Here is a 22,989-nt window from a genome sequence, read left to right on the forward strand (position 1 = left end):
ACCCTCCTCCCTCTCATGCTCTCTGTCTCTCATTCTCTCTGTCTCAAATAAATAAATAAAATCTTTAAAAATAAATAAATAAATAAAGTATACAGATTCTGTATAAACCCTGATTGATCTGTTCCCTCAAAGATTCACTGTTGATGAAGAAAAAACAAACTCATCTCAACTCTTTATCATGTTTGTTAATTAGAAAAAGAACCTGGGGCGCCTGGGTGGCTCAGTCGTTAAGTGTCTGCCTTCGGCTCAGGTCATGATCCCAGGTTCCTGGGATCGAGCCCCGCATCGGGCTCCCTGCTCCGTGGGAAGCCTGCTTATCCCTCTCCCACTCCCCTTGCTTGTGTCCCTGCTCTTGCTAGCTCTCTGTCAAATAAATAAAATCTATAAAAAAAAAAAAAAGAAAGAAAAAGAACCCAAAGTTTAAAGTTACTGCATTCTGTATTTATACTTTTCTCTAAGGAGTTCCAAGTACTCTAGAATCTGTTTACCATTTGTATAAAGCCCCCAAATAAGCAAAACTAAACAATATATTGTTTAGTGAATTTTGGGGGGGGCGTGACAGGACTGTTTTAAAACTAATAATGGTGATAGTTGCATAACTAAAACTTTACTAAAACTCAATGAACTATATACTTTAAATGGGAGAATTTTCTAGCATGCATATTTTACCTCAATAAAACTCTTTAAAAATAAAGTATCAAGATAATGAGAAGACAAGCCACAGACAAGGAAAAAATATTTGCAAAAGACATCTAATAAAGGATTGTCATCTAAAATCTACAAAGACTCCTTAAAACTCAATAATATGGAAAAAAAAAACAATTAAAAAATGGGCCAAAGACCTTAAGGGACACCTCACCAAAGAAGATATACAGATAGCAAATAAGCATATGAAAAGATGCTCCACATCTACGTCATCAGGGAAATGCAAATAGAAGATACAACTACACACTGCTTAGAATGGCCAAGTCCAAGAACACCAACAACATCAACTGCTGACAAGGACAGGGAGCAACAGGAACTCTCATTCATTGCTGGTAAGAATGTATTCAAACAGTCCAGCCACTTTGGAAGACAGATTGGCAATTTCTTACCAAACTCAACATACTCTTACCATACAATCCAACAATCATGCTCCTTAGTATTTACCAAAAGGAGCTGAAAACTTATGTCTACACAAAAACCTGCACATAAATGTTTATAGGAGCTTTAATCATAATTGCAAAAATTTGGAAGCAACCAAGACACCCTTCAGTAGGTGAATACATAAATAAACAGTGGTACATCCAGACAATGTAATATTTTTCAGCACTAAAAAGAAATGAGCTATAAAGCCATGAATACACCTGGAGAAAACTTAAATGCATATTACTAAGTAAAAGAAGCTAACCTGAAAAAGCTACATACACTCTGATTCCACTATATGACATGAAAAGGGAAAGTTATGGAGGCAGTAAAAAGATGAGTGGTTGCCAGGGATTAGGGAAAAAGAATAAATGAACAAGTAGAGCACAGCGGATTTTTAGGCAGCAAAATTATTCTGTAGGATACAGTATCATTATACATTTGTCAAAACCCACAGAATGCAGAATACCAAGAGTAAGCCCTAATGTAAACTATGCACTTTGGGTGATAATGATGTGTCAATGTAGGTTCATTGATTATAATAAATGTTATCACTCTGGTTCAGGATATTCAGTGAGGGAGACTGCATATGCCCAGGATCAGTGGGTTTATGGGAACTCTCTGTACTTTCTACACAATTTTGCTGTGAACCTAAAACTGCTCTAAAAAATAAAGTCTATTTAAAATAAAAACAAAAATAAGAAAATAAAACAAGCTCAATATAGAAAAATCAACTATACACACAAGCAATGAGCAATCCAAAAATGAAATTAAGAAAACAATTCCAATTACAATATTGTTAAAAATAATAAAATACATGGGAATAAATTTAACAAAATGTGTAAAACATACTCTGAAAACTACAAAATTGTTGAAAGAAATTGAAGATCAAATCAATGGGAAAACATCCTATGTTCATGGATTGGAAGACTTAATACTGTTAAGATGGCAATACTCGAATTGGTTTGCAGACTCAATGCAATTGCCTATCAAAATCCCATCTGGGTTTTTTGTTTTGTTTTGTTTTTTAAGAAACGGATAAGCTAATCTTAAAATTCATATGAAAATGCAAGGGACCCAGAATAACCAAAACAATCTTAAAAAAGAACAAAGTTGGAAGACTCACATTTCCCTATTTCACAACTTACTACAATGTTATAGTAATCAACAGTGTGGTACTGGCATTAGGAGAAATTTATAAATCAATGGAATAAAATTGAAAATCCAGAAATAAACTCTTACATTTATGGCCAAGTGATTTTCAACATGGGTGCCAACGCCATTCAATTGGGAAATAATAATAATCTTTCCAACAAATAGTGATGGGACAACTGGATATCCACAGGCAAAAGAATGAAATTGTATCTGTACCTCACATTATACAAAAAATTAACTCAAAAGAGATCACAGACCTAACTATAAGAGCTAAAACTATAAAAAACTTAGAAGAAAATACAGGTGTAAATCTTTATGATCCTAGATTAGGTAAAACCTTCTCAGATATGACATAAGGGCAAGCAACAGAAAATAGATAAATTGATTTCATCAAAATTAAAAATTTTTATGCTTTAAAGGACACTAACAACCAAAAAAGTGAAAAGACAAACCACAGAATGGGGGAACATATTTGCAAATCATGTATCTGATAAGGGACTGGCATCTAGAATACATAAAGAACTTAATAACTCAACAACAAAAAGACAACCCAATTTAAAAATGGTCAAAGGACTTGAATAGCTATTTCTCCAAAGATAACATACAATTAGCCAACAAGCACAGGAAAAGATGCTCACCATCATATTAATGGGAAATACAAATCAAAACCACAATGAGGTACCACTTCACACTAAGATGCCTATAATCAAGAAGACAGATAGTAAGTGTTGACAGGGATGTGAAGAAATTGGAACCCTCTTATATTGTTGGTGGGAATGTAAAATGGTTCAGCCACTATAGAAGGTAGTTTAGAGATTCCTCAAAAAATTAAACATAGTTACCAGATGCTAGACGACCCAGCAATCCCACTCCCAGGTACATACCCCCAAGAGAAATGAAAACGTATGTTCACATAAAACTTGTCTGTGAATGTTCATAAGTAGTATAATTCAAAATAGCCAAAAAGTGGGAACAATCCTAATACCCAACTGGATAAACAAAGTGTGGTATAACCATACAGTGGAATATTATTCAGGCATAAAAAGGGCTGAACTTTGAAAACATTATGCTAAGTGAAAGAAATCAGTCACAAAGACCACACATATTGAATGATCCTATTTATGCGAAATGTCCAAAATAGGCAAATCTATAGAAACAAACATTAATGGTTGCCAGGGGCATGGGAAATGAGAGTGATTTGCTAATGGGCATGTTTCTTTTGATGGTGATGAACATGTTCTAAAAAGAAAATTTACTCTGTGAATATACTAAAGACCCTTAAATTGTACACTTTAAATGGGTGAATTATATGATATGTGACATATCATGCCATTTTTTTTAAGTAATAAAAAAACAAATTCAGGAGAGTAGTTTCTTCTTGGCAGGGCAGGTAAGGCAGAGAGATGGAATGGGGAGGTGTTTAAGGGCAGCTTCGCAGTGTTGGTTTTATGTTCTACTTCTTAGGCTGGGTTGTGGATACTCTATTCTTTTTTTTTTTTTTAAGATTTTTTATTATTTATTTGAGAGCGAGAGAGAGACAAAGATAGCAACAGAGAGCACGAGGGAGATGAGCGAGCAAGAGCAGGGAGGAGAGGGAGAAGCAGGCTTCCTGTTGAGCAGGGAGCCCGATGCGGGGCTCGATCCCAGGACCCTGGGATCATGACCTGAGCCGAAGGCAGACGCTTAACTGACCGAGCCACCCAAGCACCCATGGATACTTTATTATTCTTAATAACCTCCATCACATATCTTTTATGTATCTCTTAATTAGCTCTGAGGCCTTACGCAAGTCACTTAGACCTCTCCTCCTCTAAAAAAGAGGGACACTATCATGTACCTCCTTAGGGCTATTCTTCATAGTAAAGAAACTCTTAGTGTTTCTATAAAGTGGAAGTTACTATAAACTCCAAAGTGAAAATCTGCTATACTCTCACCTCACTAAAATAACTGTTATTGGTAGATATCCTTCCAGACTCTCCTGGAACATATGAGTAATTTTTTTTTAAGGGGACAATCTTTGACACTGATTTTCACTTAATAAATTCTGAGTATCTTTCAATTATAACCACTCCACTATTCACAGACATTTAGGTTGCTTTCCTTGTAAATACATCTTTGCATCTATAAGCTCAATGACATCTCCAGTCAAAGGGGGGTACATTCAATTTTGAGAAACTGTTCTCCCAGAAAGTCTCTACCCATCTACACTATTATCAAAAGTTTCAGAGTGTCTGTTTCACTACATATGTAACAACTGAAGGAGTTATCACTTTTTTAAAAATGTCAATCTAATGGGGCACCTGGGTGGCTCAGTTGGTTAAGCCTCTGACTTTAGCTCAGGTGATAATCTTGAGGTCGTGGGATGGAGCCCCACTTCAGGTTCAGCAGGGAGTCTGCTTGTTCGTCTCCCTTTGCCCTCCCCCCACTCATGCTCGCTAGCGCTCTCTCTCAAATAAATAAAATCTTTTTTTAAAAAGTCAACCTAGCAGGTTAAAAGTGATATCCTATTTCTGCATTTTTTTGTGAATGAAAATAAGAACTTTTTAAAATGTGTTTTTTTTTAAGATTTTATTTATTTATTTGAGAGAGAGAGAGAATGAGAGACAGAGAGCATGAGAGGGAGGAGGGTCAGAGGGAGAAGCCGACTCCCTGCTGAGCAGGGAGCCCCATGCGGGACTTGATCCCCGGAGTCCAGGATCATGACCTGAGCTGAAGGCAGTCGCTTAACCAACTAAGCCACCCAGGTGCCCCATCTTTTTAAAATGTTTTTAAACAAATTTTATTTCTTCTACAAACAGCCCATTCTCTAGCTTTTGCCCATTTTTAGTTAGATTAATCACCCTTACTTCTTATTGATTTTAAGAGCGCTTTAAGTATTCAAGATATTAACTTCTGTCTTTCATATATGTTGCCAATATTTCCCTCCAGCTTATTTTTTTTTTCTTTTAGGCTTTTTTATGGTGTATTTTACCAAACACACCTCTTAAATATCTACACAGACAAATCTGATTTTTTTTCTTGCTTTGAAGTCAAGGTAATAAGTCTTTCCCTGTAAATAAAAAAGTTATCCATATTTTCTTATTTTGGGTTTTATTTTTTTACATTTAAGTCTTTAATCCACATGGGACTTTTTGTACATGATAAATATGGATCCAACTTCATCTCTCCCCAACACTAGCTAAACCTCCCAACAAAGATTTAATAAACCAGTGGTGTGTTAAAGCTGGTTCATACTGGCTCCTGAGAGATTATTACATTTTCTGGTATTTTGCAAGCTGACTGTGAAACACAGGCATTATTAAAAATTAAATTATATAAACAGTGAAATAAATCATTACTAAAACAAAGGTAATAAATACTCAGAAATCATCACTTCCTAATTATTTTAATATGATTTATGCTCTTAAGGTTAACATCTACTTTACCTGTAGGGTAAAAATACCTTCTAATGGTGTGCTACTATGTTTCTTTTTCCAATTCAAGCGTTTGGTGACTTCACACTGGTAGCTTGAAATTGGCCATTACAGGAGTATTTACACCACAGGACTTCGGCAATACCTACAAACCAGGGCTGTTTTATTTTTCAGAGACCCTGTGAAATGTATACCAGCACACCACTGAAATAAGCCATTCTTACTCACTAATTTTAAAGATGGCTAGCACATACTAATCTGTCATTTATTCACAAGTTTATAGCACAAAATAAGGAGCTTAGAATTGAATGTATTTTTTTTTTCTGTGCTAGCATCAGGGACGGCTTTGGTCCGTTTTGATGTAGGAGATGAGACTTTAGACATAGTTTCTCTTTTTCTAACATGAGATCACAGTTATACATTGAGAAATTTATTTTTCCTAAACAATTCAATAGCATTCTTAACTTAAAAGTAGATTACAGAGGGGCACCTGGGTGGCTCAGTTGGTTAAGCATCCGATTCTTGATTTTGGCTCAGGTCACAATCTCAGAATCGTGAGATTGAGCCCCATATTGGGTGATGCGCTGGGTGTAGTGCCTGCTTAAGCTTCTCTCTCCCTGCGCCCCCCCCCCCAAAAAAGGTAGACTATAGAAAGCAGTAGCAAACCAAGTACTATTTGGGGGGATAGTTGGTTACTGTATACTATTTTTAAATAGGGCTCTTCACTCTTAAAAAAAAAAAAACAACCAAATCCCAAAAAACAAAATCACTATCATAGGGCAGTCTGAATACCACTCTCTAAGGGTTCCCTCATAAAAATTCCTGCAGTGCATGGGGAAGTAGGGATCTACATAATGGCAAGGGCCAGCGATAGTATTCTTCTTTCACAGTCACCATCTCATCAAATTTAGCATTAGCAACTTTCAGTGTAACAACAAACAATAAGTACCCACGAAGAACCACATCTGGCTCTGGAGATAAAATGAGACATGGCCCCAGCCTTCGAAACTCTCATCATTTTCAGTATATCAGTGGGTAGACAATGTGTCATAAGTGGTTATAAGCATTTGCTTTTATTTGCATTGACAGGGAAAGAAGGGCAGAAACTAATTTTGATTTGTCTAAGAAACAAGCATCTACTTTAAAAGGAAAAAAATCAAGGTATAAAAACTAGTTATTTAAAGTTTGCCCACCTACAGAGATAAGCTGATACATGCTGATAACTAGATCTTCAGCATCTACACCAGTTAAACATCACAGTGTCCCAATTTTAATGTCTTTACTGCTGAGGTACTTTAAGAAGTCAACAACTTCTTTCCAGATACTGACATCAACTGTATCAAGTAAACTAGTATCTGCTGCCTATATATTTCCTTACCTGTCACAAGCCATTTAGATTTGAACTCCAGCTACGTCATTCTAGGTGTTTACATTATGAAACTATGTAATGTAATAGCTGCGTAGATTCAATAAAACAACGCTTTTTGCAAATAAACCAAAAGACTTCACTTTTAAAGACTTGTCAGTTGGTTTCCAGTAAGCATAATATCTCATATTGTAGCCTAGGGAGCAAACACAACAGCTGCCCTTTTCATAGACACAGTTGTGCCTTGATATACAGAGCAATGATTTCAACCACTTCCAATCATTAATGTTTTAGACTTTAAAATCTATTTCTTAGGGATTTGTGCTATATATAGAAATAATCATTACCCTTTGGGAAACAATGGCTCATTTACTGAAAATAAGTTTAACAAAGGAATTATTTGGTACTGAAAAATAGAGAGCAGTGAATTGGGTGACACAAATCACAGCATCATCAGCTCATGTGACTAACAGGGTAATTTACTTTAAAAAAAAACTACAATAACTTAAAATTTAGCTTCAACAATGTAATACCCTCAATCATGTCCTCTGTCACAAAACTGTGAAACCAGAAATTAGGTTACTTTGAAAATGCCCCTTTACCCCCAACCTGAGATGAATACCACAAAAAAGAAAAACTTTGCAGAATGGAATATTTCTATTCTGCCTGAAGCCTAGTTTTGACTGGTATGTTTCAGTTACACATTTGATTCACACTGAATTTTCTTTTAAGTATTAGGAGAATAAATAGCATTCCAAAAGTCACAAGCTTGAAAACTTCCAGTTCCTTCTCTAGTTGGAGAGCTTACAAAACTTAATACATGGAACAAGTTGATGCAGTGACCATAACCCAATCTCAGCAAATTCTGTGGAAATAGCCTCCAACTAGATAAAGCAAAAGTCACAAAATGTTAATCTAGAAGAATGGTTTATGGGTTTATCACTGTTCAATTCTTTCGTATTTTCTGAGGTTTAAAATTTTTCAAAAACTGGGCGCCTGGGTGGCTCAGTTGGTTAAGCGACTGCCTTCGGCTCAGGTCATGATCCTGGAGTCCCGGGATCGAGTCCCGCATCGGTCTCCCTGCTCGGCAGGGAGTCTGCTTCTCCCTCTGACCCTCCTCCCTCTCATGCTCTCTGTCTCTCATTCTCTCTGTCTCAAATAAATAAATAAAATCTTTAAAAAAAAAAAAAAAAAAATTTTCAAAAACTAAAAGAGGGGGGCACAATATTCTCAAAGCAGAGACATAACACAATTACATATAATGTGAAAAGATCGAGTTGTTTTCCACCAAAAGCGTTGAGGCTCATGACATTAAACTTTTACCAGAAACCTTAGAGTCACCGGCACATAAAAAGCAACCAATGGAGTAAATATTCTATTTTTTTTTTTAAGATGCACTGTTCCTGGTTTCATTCAGAGTTTTTGTTTTTTATTTGTTTTGCTTTTATAAGAACACTTCCTCCAGTTTCAATGGGCATTAAGTTGAACAGGTATTACTAGTAAAGCAGCAGCAAAAGAGCAAAGGTTTTGGCTCAGCCTCTAACCAGCTGTGTGACCTTGAACAAATCTCTTAGCCTCCCTGGGTCTCAATTTTCCCATTTAAAAAATGAGGCAGTTACACTAGCTGCATTCTAAAGTATCTTCCAACTCTCTTTCAAGATAGAGCTCTAGGCTTGTGAGAATGAAAAAAATTAGCTCTCTAAAAAAAAAAAAAAAAAAGGTCAAAATCTTTGTAATGTAGTGAAACAAACTGGATACAAAAATGTAAATACCCAATGCAATCATGATCCCAACTCATTATAAATACACTTTCCAGATGCAAAATTGGAAAAAAAAAATATTTCAAATGCTATCAGTGGCTCTCTCTGAGTTGTAGGTTACAACTTTTCTATATTTTTCAAGTTTCCTACAATAAACATACTAGTACTTCAATAATGAGCTGGGAGGAGGGAGTTAAAGAGAAAGGGAAAACCCTCCTTTTATGTGCTAAAAGAAATTTTACATTTGGAAGGCATTCTACAATTTGAATGACTTTTCCAAAAACCACTGGAGCTAATCAGTAAAAAAAATCTCTGCGATAGTCACATATCTATCAATAGTCAGACAAAAGCTGTTGGGTTATTTATGCTAAATTAGTAAACTTTAAGGAGGTACTGTATTTTTCAAACTGGTAATAATAATTATGAGAGTCAACACATACCTAGGGCCAGGCACAGTTCTATGACTTTACATACATATTGATTCATTTAATCCATACAATAACCCCTTTGAAATATATATACTATTACTATCCTCATTTTATACACTATGACCATGAGGCACACAGAGGTTAAATAATTGGCCCACAGCTAGTAAGAGAGCAGAGTCAAAATTTAAATCCAGTCTGTAATCATAGTACTGGTTCTTTTTTTTTTTTTAAGATTTTATTATTTATTTGAGAGAGAGAGAATGAGAGAGAGCACATGAGAGGGGGGAGGGTCAGAGGGAGAAGCAGACTCCCTGCCGAGCAGGGAGCCCGATGTGGGACTCGATCCAGGGACTCCAGGATCATGACCTGAGCTGAAGGCAGTCGCTTAACCAACTGAGCCACCCAGACGCCCCATAGTACTGGTTCTTAACTACTAACCCATACAGTCCCTTTGTACTTAAAATTTTGTCCTTCTCCAGTCATTCTTTAACTGCTTTTGTTCTCAAAGTTCTTCTGAACTACTTTTCTTTAAACTGAAAAGAAATAATATGTAAGTGCTCGGATAAAAAGACAGGCCAAACTTCTATTAATTTGCTAGCTTAAAATTATGATTCATTTCAAAATCATTACTTCAAAGCTACAAGGAGTATAACTTAATCTCCACACATATCGCTAGGTAAATAATACTGTAACATCTGTGGAATTAAACAGAATTAATTGCTAAGAGTAATAATGGAATTTATTGTTTGGAAATATTGTTGAAAATATTGTTTTAATACAAGGAAGGCACTTTAATTGATATTCTTTGTCCTCCTGAATCTTCTGGGAAAAGAGCTCCTTAAACTAACTGTTGTACCTTTCTAAAATGTCTAACAGAATGAAATATTTTAAAGTGTATTGTAATTAGTTATTTTGATTTTTAAAAGGATACACATAATATGTGTTTTGAACACTGGCTTTAATACCCACCCAGTTAACTTCATAATGACCCCAATTCCTGCAAAATGCAGAACCTGGGAAAAGGAAAAACCAACAAATTAAACATGGTTGAAGTTCTCCCCTAATTCTCTTAGGCAATTCAAACACAAACCAAGTATACCTGTGTCCCTTTTTCTGCACAGTACCTACATTACTTGCCAATTGTTTTGGCTTTTGGATTACTTTGAATAAAGCTCAAATTTCCCCACATCTGTATTACCAAATTTTTAGCCATGTCAAGGTAAATATAGAAATCCATAGTTTTCCTATTTTTAAAAACTAAAATGAGAGAGAGGTAGAGAAGAAAGGGGAAAAAAAACTTTGCACAGGCTGCCTGTTAACTTAGATGTGCACTGAGATAATCACCTGATAATTGCACCCTTTGGGTACTTCTGTACTGGTAAGATAATAAAGTGAAACAAAGTCACCTGGTTTATTTCAATTTACTTACACAATTTGCAAATCTGCAGCTCTCTGCCATGGTACATTAAGAAAATTAGCATATAAGAAAAATCACCTGCTTATGCAAATTGGAGGATGGTTTTTATCCATGCAGACAGAAAAAAAAAAATAGCTGCAATCTGGGTCAAATGACTAATTTTACCTATTTGTTCAAATGTCTCTCTTCACCTTTACTCTGTAGCTCAGAGCAAGAATTTTAGGTCAAGGAATGGATAAACAACAAGTTTCTATGTTGTCCATTTCCCGTAAGGAGTTTGCTGCCTGACAATACTGAACCCTACACTACTGAAATTGAAAACAAGACCGACAACTTTATCTAGATAAAAAAAACCCACAACACTGAGAGAGGAAAGAAATCAATGGAGGATATCTGATCTAACTGGGAAGGAAAGCAAACATGGCAAGGATCAGGTACCAATTTTACCTTCTGGTACCTTAGGCGAACAAGGCTTCAGAAAAGAAAAGGTAAAAACTCCAAATAATTCAGGGCAGTCAGGACAACTTCTCTACAGAGAACATTATTCCACTTTGTTCTATAAATGCACCCGGTCAAGATCTTCTAAGTCTGATATAAGTTAGATGAATGCGTTCTTGGTTATTAATGACTGCCTTCCCAGCATCTGTTGCTGGAATTCATCCTTCCCACTTACAACTGACTCCATTTCCAGGTCCAGGGTGGACCTGATTGCTCCAAAAGTAATTCTAACTCTACTGATATCATTGGTTCAGAAATCAGTATACAACTCAACAAAGGCCAAACAGACTCTAGTACTGTGCTGCACAATAAGGTAGTCAGTACACTTTGTATGAAAAAAAAAAAGAATGTAAAATATCTAATTAATAATTTTCATAGTGGGGCGCCTGGGTGGCTCAGTTATTAAGCATCTGCCTTCGGCTCAGGTCATGATCCCAATGTCCTGGGATTGAGCCTCGCATCTGGCTCCCTGCTCCGCGGAAAGCCTGCTTCTCCCTCTCCCACTCCCCCTGCTTTGTTCCCTCTCTCGCTGTCTCTCTCTCTGTCAAAGAAATAAATAAAATCTTAAAATAATAATAATAATAATTTTCATAGTAATAACATGCTGAAATGACAGTATTTTGGCTATACAGAGTTAAATAAAAATATATTACTAAAGCTAATTTCACCTGTTTCTTTTCACATTTTTTAATGTGGCCACCAGAAAATTTAAAATCACATATGTGGCTTGCATTATATATCTACTGGACAGTGCTGCTGGTTTGCTGAGGGCTTCTGTGAAAATGCTCCCTTCCTATTGTGGAAGAGCTTTAGGAAGTCACACTCTAGCTCTATCTCTGGGCATTGTATGCCCTAAATGGCTACAGCCTTAAAGCTGTGACACAGCTCATTTTGTGGGAGGTCAATCTGCAAACTAGTAAATTCCCTACGCAAATTCAGAATTTGAAAGAGATTCCTCAAAAAAAAAAAGAGAGAGAGAGAGAGATTCCTAAAAACAAAATACTGTAAATCAACTTGCTAATGTAAGCACTGGCCCCCAAATCATCTTACCTGATTACCCCCACACACAAAAAAAAGACAAAATATTTAATATTAAACTTTATTTAAAATTTTAAAAATCACTCCAAATATTTAGGAAAGCAAGAAAATAAATCTAAAATGCTAAAAGGTAAAGTATTACCAGAAAAACAGTATCAAATTTACATTTAGGAAGTAACTGATTGCCCATTTGCAAATAGGCAGGCTCTTCATAACTAAATATGTATAATCCTTACCAATAAGCCAATAGAAGAAAAGAAATGTCTTGGACAAAGTGCACATTTAAAATCTGATCCCAAATTTGAAAACTCTATGAAAGTCACCACATTGGAATAGGGTTACATTTATCTCATTCTTCCTTTAAACAATTTTAGAAGCTATTCAACATCTGTATTCCTGAAGAAAGGTGTTGTATGGTCGCTAACAGACTTGACTTGCCCACAAATAAAGCTACAATGCTTTATAAATATTAATGCAATTTTATAATAGAAACTTAGGAAACAAAGGATTTTATAAATGAGGAAACCAAGACCCAGAAAACTTAAATAACTTTATCAAGGTCATAGGGTTGTTGGCAGCAAGGCAGGACCAGAAACTTGTCTCCTAACAAGTTTAGTTGACTACTCTTTTACCCTGTCATTAAAAAAATTCTTTTTTAATGACAGGAATGTCATTAAAGGAAATGGCACCTTGAACATGATAAACACTAAGTTCTCTGGTTATTAGACTAGAAATAAAAACTTGGGATTTGGGAGAATTTTATTAATAATAAAACAGAGTGCTGCTAATACTTAAGACATTCTTTAGAATCAAATATATATATACACACATATATATTTATATCAGAGAGAAAAAAAATCACACACACAACTGTTCTTTCAAATGCCATCAATGATCCACCTGCTAAATTCAATGGCCTTTTCTCCCCCTCATTTTCTTTGACTTTTTAATCTGCACCAAAGATCACTCCCATCTTCCTAACATTCTTCTGCCATGCGTAGGTTGTCAATCACTATGAACACATTTTCCTATCTGACTGCCCTTTAGTTCTGCCTCCAATAATTTCCACCTACAACTGAGAACATTCCCTAAGGCTCAGACCTCAGCTACCTCCACTCTATTTACATGTCTAAATATATACATATATCTCTCCGAAAAAGTCACTCTCTCAAAAACTTTCAATGGTTGCCATTCCCAGTGTTTCAACTTTTTTTCATTATCACCCCCTCCAAGGAGACTTTTTAGACATTTTTCCCCCCAATCAGACTCCCCATGAAATTTTAATACCATAGATATGCTATATATTTGTATATGTATATATGTGCTTTATCTATAAGAAGTGTTAGATTTTGTCCCTCTCCCAGTGGTCTCTTCAGCAGAACACTCCAACTTCAGGGTCCAGCTTTAGTTTGTGCCTCCACCCTATCACCTCCCACCCTCTCCGCTGCACTTTAATTTCAGTAACTCCAGCCCTACAGTCTCCTGTGTAGGAACCCATCCATCTAGAATGCTCTTCCCCATTAGCTCTCGTTCTTAAAACTCAGTTGAGGTATTACCTCTTCTAGAAAGCATGCATTCCTTCCACAGAAATTCCTCCCCTGTGTTCCCATAATATCCATGGAATATCTCTATTGAGTCATATCTACTACTACATATCGACTACTATTGCATCAATGGCAATGAATTATAATTATCCATTTACAAGTCTCTTTCTTCCACTAGATCATAATCTTCTTTAAATCCCTCTCATCTAGCACAGTGCCTGGGAAATAATCAATAACCTATAAATAAGTATTGTAAGAACAAGTGAAAATATATCCTTATGGTTTTTTGTTTTTTTTTTTTTAAGATTTCACTTATTTATTTGACAGAGCACAAGTAGGGGGAGCAGCAGGGAGTGGGAGAAGCAGGCTCCCTGTGAAGCAGAAAGCTCAATACAGGGCTTGATTCTAGGACCCTAGGATCATGACCTGAGCTGAAGGCAGACGCTTAACCAATTGAGCCACCCAGGCACCCCTATCCTTACATTTTTATTTCAAATTGAGTTTCAACTCTCCATCAAGACTCCCTGAAAGCAGGGATGTATTATTTTGCACACTGTTTACTTAACTGTAAGCTCCTTTAGGGCAGTATCATGACTTAAAAACAACTCTATATGCCAGTACAAGCACAGAACAGATAAAGCAGAAGCTTGACAGAGTTTGTAAAATTATTTTTAGAAATAAATATCCTCATTAGTGCCTACAGTAGTGCTGGGCCATAGCAGGTTGATAATAAAAATACACTGACTAGTGAGTTCCAACAATGTCAAAACCTTTTGTCTGATAGTAAATATGATTCAATTAGCCAAACTAATTCAAAACACAGATATGAAGCTACGTGTAGGTAAAGACTGACAATCATAATCAATGACAGACATCACTGTACACACTCCCTCTACTCACACCATTATAATTAACTGTTAGAGTGCAACTCAATAGTTTCCTTAGTTTCCTTTTCATAATGTCAGAATGCTAGAATTTTTTCTAATATCTCTTTGCTAGGTACCTTAGAACTACCAACTAAGCCTATGATGATTTTTCACATGCTTATTGACAGTATTACAACTGTTGCTTCAGGCACTCTCTGTGTTACCTCCAAGCAACAACTGGATCAAACTGACAAGCTGTATTAGTTAGGAAGTCATTGTTGATCTGCATTAGATGACCCAATCAACAAATAATTCACTGGAGTATTATGGATGCACAGGGAATCATAAATAACCCAAATAGAACTTTATAATGAAAGAGCTTCTACCCAATGACTTCTTTTCGTTTGGTTGGATGACAAATGGAGAAGTTTCTTTGGCCTTGACAATTTCCACCAAAGAAATCAGATTAGCATAAAAAAGAAACATACATTACATAAAGAGTTGATTCTTGAACTGCTAGGACACCAGCAAATCTAATAAAAACCACCAAGAATAGTCACTCAATTCTATAATACAGAAGTCAGTGAAAACTCTAATATAGCAAGTTGTAAAGATAATGAAATACTCCAATACTGTATTAGAGGATGGACTTCTATATCATCGTACAATATTTCTATAATTGCTCATGCTTTGAGGGTAAAGCCACAGAAACCCCAGAACTTCGATTCAAACATATATTCAGTTAATACATTTTGCAAATATTCTTCTTCTAGCAAGCATTTGAAAGGTAACTTTATCTGCCCCCATCTTTTTTTCAGGACATGCACTGGTGGCTAAAAAAGTTGGATGTAGGGGCGCCTGAGTGGCTCAGTCGGTTAAGCGCCTGCCTTCTGCCCAGGTCATGATCCCAGGGTCCTGGGATTGAGCCCCGCATCGAGCTCCCTGCTTAGTGGGGAGTCTGCTTCTCCCTCTCCCTCTGCCGCTCCCCCTTCTTGTGCTCTCTCTCGTTCTCTCTCTTTCAAATAAGTAAATAAATGAATAAAATCTTTAAAAAAAGAAGTTGCGTGTAATTTTGAAGGATATTGTTGTTTTAGCTTGTTTGAAAAGGCAATTTTTTCTGGAATGTTTTTTTTTTTAATAAAAAATATTTATCTTCTTTCCGTCTAAGCTAATAATCATTAATATAAAATTTCTGCCCAAGAGTAAAACGAGTTTCTTTTGTTGTGTTGTGAATAAAATGAGTTCTCCTGTTGTACTGTGGCTTTGTTTTATTTTTGGTTTTTGAATATAATCTGGAAAAATCTTGTCAGGAGCCTAAGCACAAAATAACTTCCAACGTTAAAGGCTATAGAGTTTGTATCACCAAGAAACCAGTTCAATATCATTAGATTGGTTACTTCTATTCTCTCCCTTTGACTTCTCTACTTCATGACCATGAACCTGCAGTTTCTAAAAGTAAGTTCGTTTGTAGTTAAAATTAACAATATATTTTCACATTTCTAGTTTCACACGGATGCTTTGTTATGTCTAGAAGAGCGACCGTTTCCTTTTTATGGTGCAGGCTCTCTTCTTCAAAGCTCTTTTCACAAAGCAGAGTACCCCCCTCCCCAAGAATCCAGCTGTGGCAGTTAATCCTGACTGATAGAGAAACTTCTCAATACTACAAATTCTTAACCTGTAAAACACAGTTAACAGAATACACTCCAGTGTACTTTCTGACGCAACTAACTCTAGGATTTTCCCTAAACATATCCCAAAAGCATTCCCCATTTTTCCAAATTAAAGTTGGCTATTTGAGGAGTAAAAGGACCAAAAAAAAAATCAGAAAAAAATAATGCCTCTAATTTTCACAAGATGAGCAAGCTAAATGATATCTGCCATGCATGAGGATTTACACTGAATAATTTTTCATTAAAACACACATATTTCCCCCACCTCACTGGGATCTTCTTTAGCAATTCACACTCTTTCATCCAAACACAAGTAAAATGAGTTTCCACTAAAGCTGAACTTTGATGATAAGAATGTCCTTCATTTGTTACATTCTGAGAAGAAAAAATTAATTTCCTTCCCACTATGTAAATCCATAATACTTTCTAAAACAGTGCAGATGAACTGACTAGAACATCTGCCAAGTCCATACAAACATGTATTTTATATATTTAATGTGTTTGTTTTTAATTATTAATAGCAGATATATAGCACATAGATAGCACAACTAAGGGGCACTTTATGGTATCTGAAGTCATGCCTCCAAAAATAGTCTGCATGTTGTTGATTTCACCTGATAAATCTGGCTATACATGAAGACACTTCTGCATACATTAACAAAACAGGTTTTTTCTACCAACAATAACTACAATAAAAACAGCTAACATTAGGGCGCCTGGGTGGCTCAGTCGTTAAGCGTCTGCCTTCGGCTCAGGTCATGATCCCAGAGTCCTGGGATCGAGCCCTACATCGGGCTCCCTGCTCTGTGGGAAACCTGCTTCTCCCTCTCCCACTCCCCCTGCTTGTGTTCCCTCTCTCACTGTGTCCCCCTCTGTCAAAAAAAAAAAACAAAAACAGCTAACATTTACTGAATGCTTACTGTATACTATATGCTGTAATCATTGGTTTACAAAGATTACCTCATTTAATCCTCATACCAATCCTAGGAGAGGTGCTATTATTATCCTCACTTTATAATGAGGAATAGAGAGATTAAACAATTTATTAGGATGACACAGCTAGTAAGTAACTAAGTATCACTACAGTGATGCTTAGGTTTTGAAAGACTGACATAAAAGTAACCCGCTGAAGGTATTAGAATAATAAAATTCAAAGTTCTCCAACTTTACTTGGACTACAAAGAGAACAAACCAAACAAACCCCAGGATCTCTGATCTTTCAATTAATCAGATAAATTAAAAACCAAAACACTATATTTTAAGTAGAAGCTCTTCCCAGACTCATTATCAAGGTGGCACTATGTGCCATTAATCCAATCAATATTTCAGGTTGTCAATGTCAAAACTGCCTGAGTTTAGCAGTCCTCAAACCTCTCTCATGTGGTCAACTTCCTCCAACTCTCAAAAATATGCACTTCGTGAGTCCCTGAAGCCTTATGCTGTAATACTCTTTGTTCTAAGGTTGTCACATTTTTTTTTTTTAAAGATTTTTATTTATTTATTTGACAGAGAGATAGAGAGAGAGCACAAGTAGGCAGAGCGGCAGGCAGAGGGAGAGGGAGAAGCAGGCTCCCCACTGAGCAGGGAGCCGGACGTGGGGCTCGATCCCAGGACCCCAGGATCATGACCTGAGCCGAAGGCAGCCGCTTAACCGACTGAGCCACCCAGGTGCCCAGATTGTCACATTTTTAAGCACTGCATACTCACTTTCCTCTGGCAAATGTGAAATACGGACAAATATATATTTATATTATCCTCACCTAATGACTGAGGTTTCTGTTTGTGGGTTGTTTTGTGTTTTGGTTTTGCATTATGAAAATGTCCCTATGAGCATCTGAAGCCTTTAACATCTGATAAAGGAAAGTCAAATTATATATGATGCTTTGATAACCCATGAACAATATTCTATCATTGGAATGAATGTATCTCAGGCTACCTCATGATCATATTACCAGGTAAACTGGAACCCTTACTTTGAGATAAAACACAGAAGACAGTTGTTAATGAAACCTTAATTGAACTGTCAAAGCACCATCTTTACCAGCAAGCTAATAGGTAATTCACTACTTTTACACGACTGTCCAATACTGATAAGTTATTCCACTAGTTAAATTCAGCAGAGAGATAAATCGACTAAATTGTTCAGTGATAAATCTGACTGGTAAAATGCTATACCACTTCTGCAAATATCTTTCTGGGTCTACACAGAGGAAAGACAGTATCTCTCAAAATTACATGCAATGTTTTCAGCCATCAGTTAGTAATTTTGGTGCATGTCCAGAAAAAGACATGAGAGCAAATACAGTTTCCTTTTGTGTAGCATGCCAAAAGAAAAATACTTGCAAAATGCATTAAACAAATAGAAGAATCTAAGTGAATCTTATGATGCCCAAGTAGTCATATGGTGTTTTTTTTTTTTTTTTTTTTAATTTTTTTAAGGATTTTTACTTATTTATTGAGAGAGAGAGAATGATGGAGAGAGAGCATGACAGGGAGGAGGGTCAGAGGGAGAAGCAGACTCCCTTGCTGAGCAGGGAGCCTGATGTGGGACTCGATCCAGGGACTCCAGGATCATGACCTGAGCCGAAGGCAGTCGCTTAACCAACTGAGCCACCCAGGCGCCCGTCATATGGTGTTTTAATCGAATGATGTATCACTGGGAAAATATTTTTATGTCCCATTTTAATCATTTTAGAAAATAGTTTCAGGTTCATTAGGTATTCTCTAAATTAAAAAGAAAAATTCTGGTTCAGACAGTTAATATATAAAAAACCTCACTAATATCTTTAGCTTGGGTTTCAGAATACTAGTGCAATTCACTCTGGTTTGGTGTTCAAATCTCTAGTTTTAACAATTTTACTCAGGTCATATAGCAGTTAAATTCCAAATATAATAAGCAATTCAGACAGCAAGTCATCAATATGTAAATATAAAAATAGAAAAGCATTTGCATACTAAAACACATACCTGGAACTCTTCCTTTTTTCATACTGAATTGTACTTCACCTGTAACAACTGATTAAAAACACTCAATGCAGCTAACCGGAAAAACATGGTTAAAGAAGAAAGAACAACCTGACCAGAAGATCAAGTAATCAAACAGCAAAGATTGCACAGCACTGTGCTAAGCGCAGGGGAGAAAAAGATGTACTCTGGTAGACAGTCCATACCCTCAAGGGGCTTACAAATATAGTGAGACGAGGCAAACACAAAACAACTGGTGTACAATAGAAGATGGTGTACAGAAGGAGGTACACTTCAAGTACAAGGAACAAACTCTGCCTGTGATGGAAGGCGTCAATCAATAAAAGAATCTAGGATGGATTCAAATCAAAACCATTAGGTTTTTCATATGTAAGTACTTCAGAATAGCCACTACCAGAATGCTTGCTGTGGGAGATGTTTCAGCACTCCAGTTCCTCGCCTTTTTCCCCTTAAAAAGAATCTTTTCCTTTAGCACAGACTTGAAGTGAAAACTTCTACAAGTCATATCATCATTTGAGAGAAATGTAGAACAGTTTTAGAATATAATCAAGAATGCTGCAATCCACTTCCCCTCCGGTAGCTCTAGTTCTTAGCATTGTATGTAAAGCAATAAAATGCAAGAGAGCATCCAGGTCCAAGAAAATCCAAATTCTCAGTCAGCAGATGACAAAATTTAATGCAAGGAACAACATTTTTTCCGTCCACACCCCCCAGGCCCCATAGCTTTGAAATCCTCAAGGGTTAGGCAAGGAATGGAAGTTCACAGAGCAATCCCTAAGGATAGAATATGGAAGAGACGAAGGCAGGAACAGACAGGTCCCTGAGCAGATGAAGAGGCACCATTACCAGCTACCGCTACACTCTTTCCCACCAGGAATCCCATACACCTTGAAGGGAGCACTGCAGCAGTGCAACCTCCTTGGAGAGCTAGCTGGGAAAACACTAGACCCGACTAGTTTAAAAACAAAAACAGATCACTTTGTAGTCTAGATTATAAAATCTGAAATATAAAGATGGCCAGATATAACGCAAACATGATACTTGTATCAATTATAGCCTGAACAACAATGACAAAAGGAGACATTTACCAGGCTAATTCCAAAGAGTTCATTTTCCTGTGGTGATGGGAGCTTTTCTAGACATTAACAAGAATCTATTTTTGAATGCACTGAAAACATCAATTCATTTGTCAACACCAGATTAGTTAAACCTTGAGAAAAAAAATTCAGTTTGTTCTAGTTTTGATAGCAACAGGACCTACAATGATAAATTCATTTTATTATAAACTACTAATCTTACTAAGAAGAGCAAATAGACAAAATGTGGCATTTAAGAAGTGCTCAGACTTTTTAAAATACCCTAACACTAGCAAAGTGAAGCAGTTTCATATGTTTAAAAAAGTATACTACAGCAACCAACCAAGGGATAACAGCAACTTAAGAGGCACTAAATGACACTAAATGACACTAAAACACTACACCGAATGTGGGCCACGGCATAGCTACAGTCCACTGACCTCATTTGTGGTACTCATGTGTGATGCTATATTTAATGCTTTCTTATCAAAAAGCTAAAGCTACATACTTCCCAACTGTAGCTTTATGGTTTAAAATAAACCACTCAAGCAACGATTTAACTGGTTCAAGTTTGAACCCTATCTCCCTTCTGGGGATCAAGATCACAAATTAAGGAATGAAAAGGCAAAAAGGAGAGCAAAGTAGTTATGCAGAGTATGACCCAGTGACAAGACTATTATAAGGAACCAAGTTTGGGTCATTTGCAACATCTGCTGCAATCGGGCAACTGATTCAAACTCCATCAAACCTAAGAGATGACCAAGGTCTGTAGGAATACACATTTCATACATCCACCTAATGATCCTACATTCAGTGGCTTGCTTAGGCTCTAAACCAAAAGTTTGGTAGACAGCAAACATGTGTGTGACTCCTCAGAGGGTGTTCTCCCATGATTTGCCAGGACTCGAAAGCATAAACCCAGCCAGCCAACACACTGGGCCTCTGGGTGAGGGTGGCTTCCTCCAGTTGAGTCGCTCCACTCTGGTCAACATGGAGAAAAGCATGACAGATGACTCGCCCAATCACAACCGTGAGAAGAAACCACGAGAAGTTGTGTTCTTCTTTTGATACTCACCAGACAACACCAAAGGCTCCATATCCGATAGGTCTATCCGGCTCAATATCCAGCTGCTGTTGTGGATGATGCGAGTGTTGATGGTGGTGCGCCTTAACTGTAGCAGCTGCGGCAGCCTGTACCTGAGCTGGGGCTGCTGCAGCTGGTCCAGGAGCCTGACCCGGTGCGGGTGATGGGAAATATGGCTGTTGTTGCCCAGGGTTTAACATGGCTGCAGCTGCAGCCGCTGCTGCGGCTGCCGCAGCTGCCGAAGAAGTATGCTGCTGTACAGGGTGTACAGCGGCAGCCGACCCTGGATGAAGATGGTGTTGAGGGTGGTGGTGGTGGTGAAGGTGAGGAGGAGGGAGGTGTGGAAGGTGGTGGTGATGGTGGTGGTGGTGACCTGCTGCTGCTGCAGATGTACCGCCATTGTAAGCCGCCATCATTTTTGCGTTGGCTCTTGCGCCACAAAGAGACATTCAAAAAAAATGCCCTTTGATTGGAAAGCAAACTGGGTCAAGTTGTCATTTGGCCATTTAAAAATGAAGAAAAACCACTCACTCCACCTCAAAAAACATGGAGCGTAACTGGCTTTATGTCTTCATCAGTCAATCCAAACAAGTTAGAGGATCTTGGTGTTTAGTTTTGGGGTGAGCGTGTGTGGAAGGGTGTGGACTGCCCAAAAAAGAAAAGGAAAGGAAAACGAAAAAGAAAAGAAAAAGGAAAAAGGGACCCCTTCCCCCCAGGTTTCCTGCCACAAGTGGGTACTAAAACTCCATCCTTAATTGGGGGGAGGTTCCAACTTTGAATGTGGGAATAAAGGCCAAACCTCCCGACCCCCTGAACTCCACACACGAAAAGGATCAGGTAACACGCCACCCTTGGAATCTTGTAAGAGGGTTGACTCATCTACCCCTTCCATTCCCACATCCTTTTCTAAACACTACCACCTCCTCAAAAATACAATTTTAAAAAATTCCAACCACCCCAAATTCAAAAGATGGGGGGAAATTTTCAGGGAAACCAGCTTCCCCCCCTCGAACTCTCAGGCCTTCCTACATCTCCCCCTACTCCTAGTCAGGTTGACCTGATTGGAGGGGGGTACTAAACTTTCCAGAACAGAAAAGAGCCAGGGAAGGAAGCAGGAGGGATAGGGTGAGCAGAGGAGGCGACAGGGCAGGACGGAGAGGAGAAAGAGAACCGGGGCAAAGTGAAGGTAAGGAGGTGCAGGGAGGAATGAAAGAGAGGTGGGCAGCACTCGGACGCCCAGACAGAGGGAACCGCCCCGGGATGAGGTTAGGGTCCCGGGGCCAAAGAATAGGAGCCCCGGGAGGCGGGCGGGGTGCAGTCGGAAGCGGGCTGACTCCTGCCCCCGCCGCCGGCTCCTTCTGCTGAGGAGGGTTGGGGGGGAGAGCGGGTGGGTCCCCCCGCGCGACGGCCCCCGCAGGGCTCAAGGCTGCTCCGTCTCCCCCCCCCCCCCCCACCCGGCTTCCCGTCCCCGCGGCCGCTTTCTCCTCAGTCGCTGCCGGCCGCTTTCTCCTCAGCCGCCGCCTCCTCAGCCGCCGGTGCCGCCGCGGCCGGACTCACCTCCCCT

The 22,989-nt window shown here is 37.9% G+C and overlaps 1 protein-coding gene across 1 annotated transcript in view; it reads right to left on the reverse strand.

Moving 5' to 3' along the window:
- Positions 1-22,127, reverse strand: part of NLK (nemo like kinase) — a 169,197-nt gene extending 147,070 nt beyond the window's left edge. The window contains exon 1 of the mRNA XM_021704112.2: positions 21,417-22,127. Coding sequence (XP_021559787.2) covers positions 21,417-21,874 — 458 coding nt within the window. The 5' untranslated portion in view covers positions 21,875-22,127. The remainder of the gene's footprint in view (positions 1-21,416) is intronic.
- Positions 22,128-22,989: the final 862 nt, after the last annotated feature.

The sequence above is a fragment of the Neomonachus schauinslandi genome, chromosome 15, assembly GCF_002201575.2.
Source record: "Neomonachus schauinslandi chromosome 15, ASM220157v2, whole genome shotgun sequence".
In the NCBI taxonomy this organism is placed as follows: Eukaryota; Metazoa; Chordata; class Mammalia; order Carnivora; family Phocidae; genus Neomonachus; species Neomonachus schauinslandi.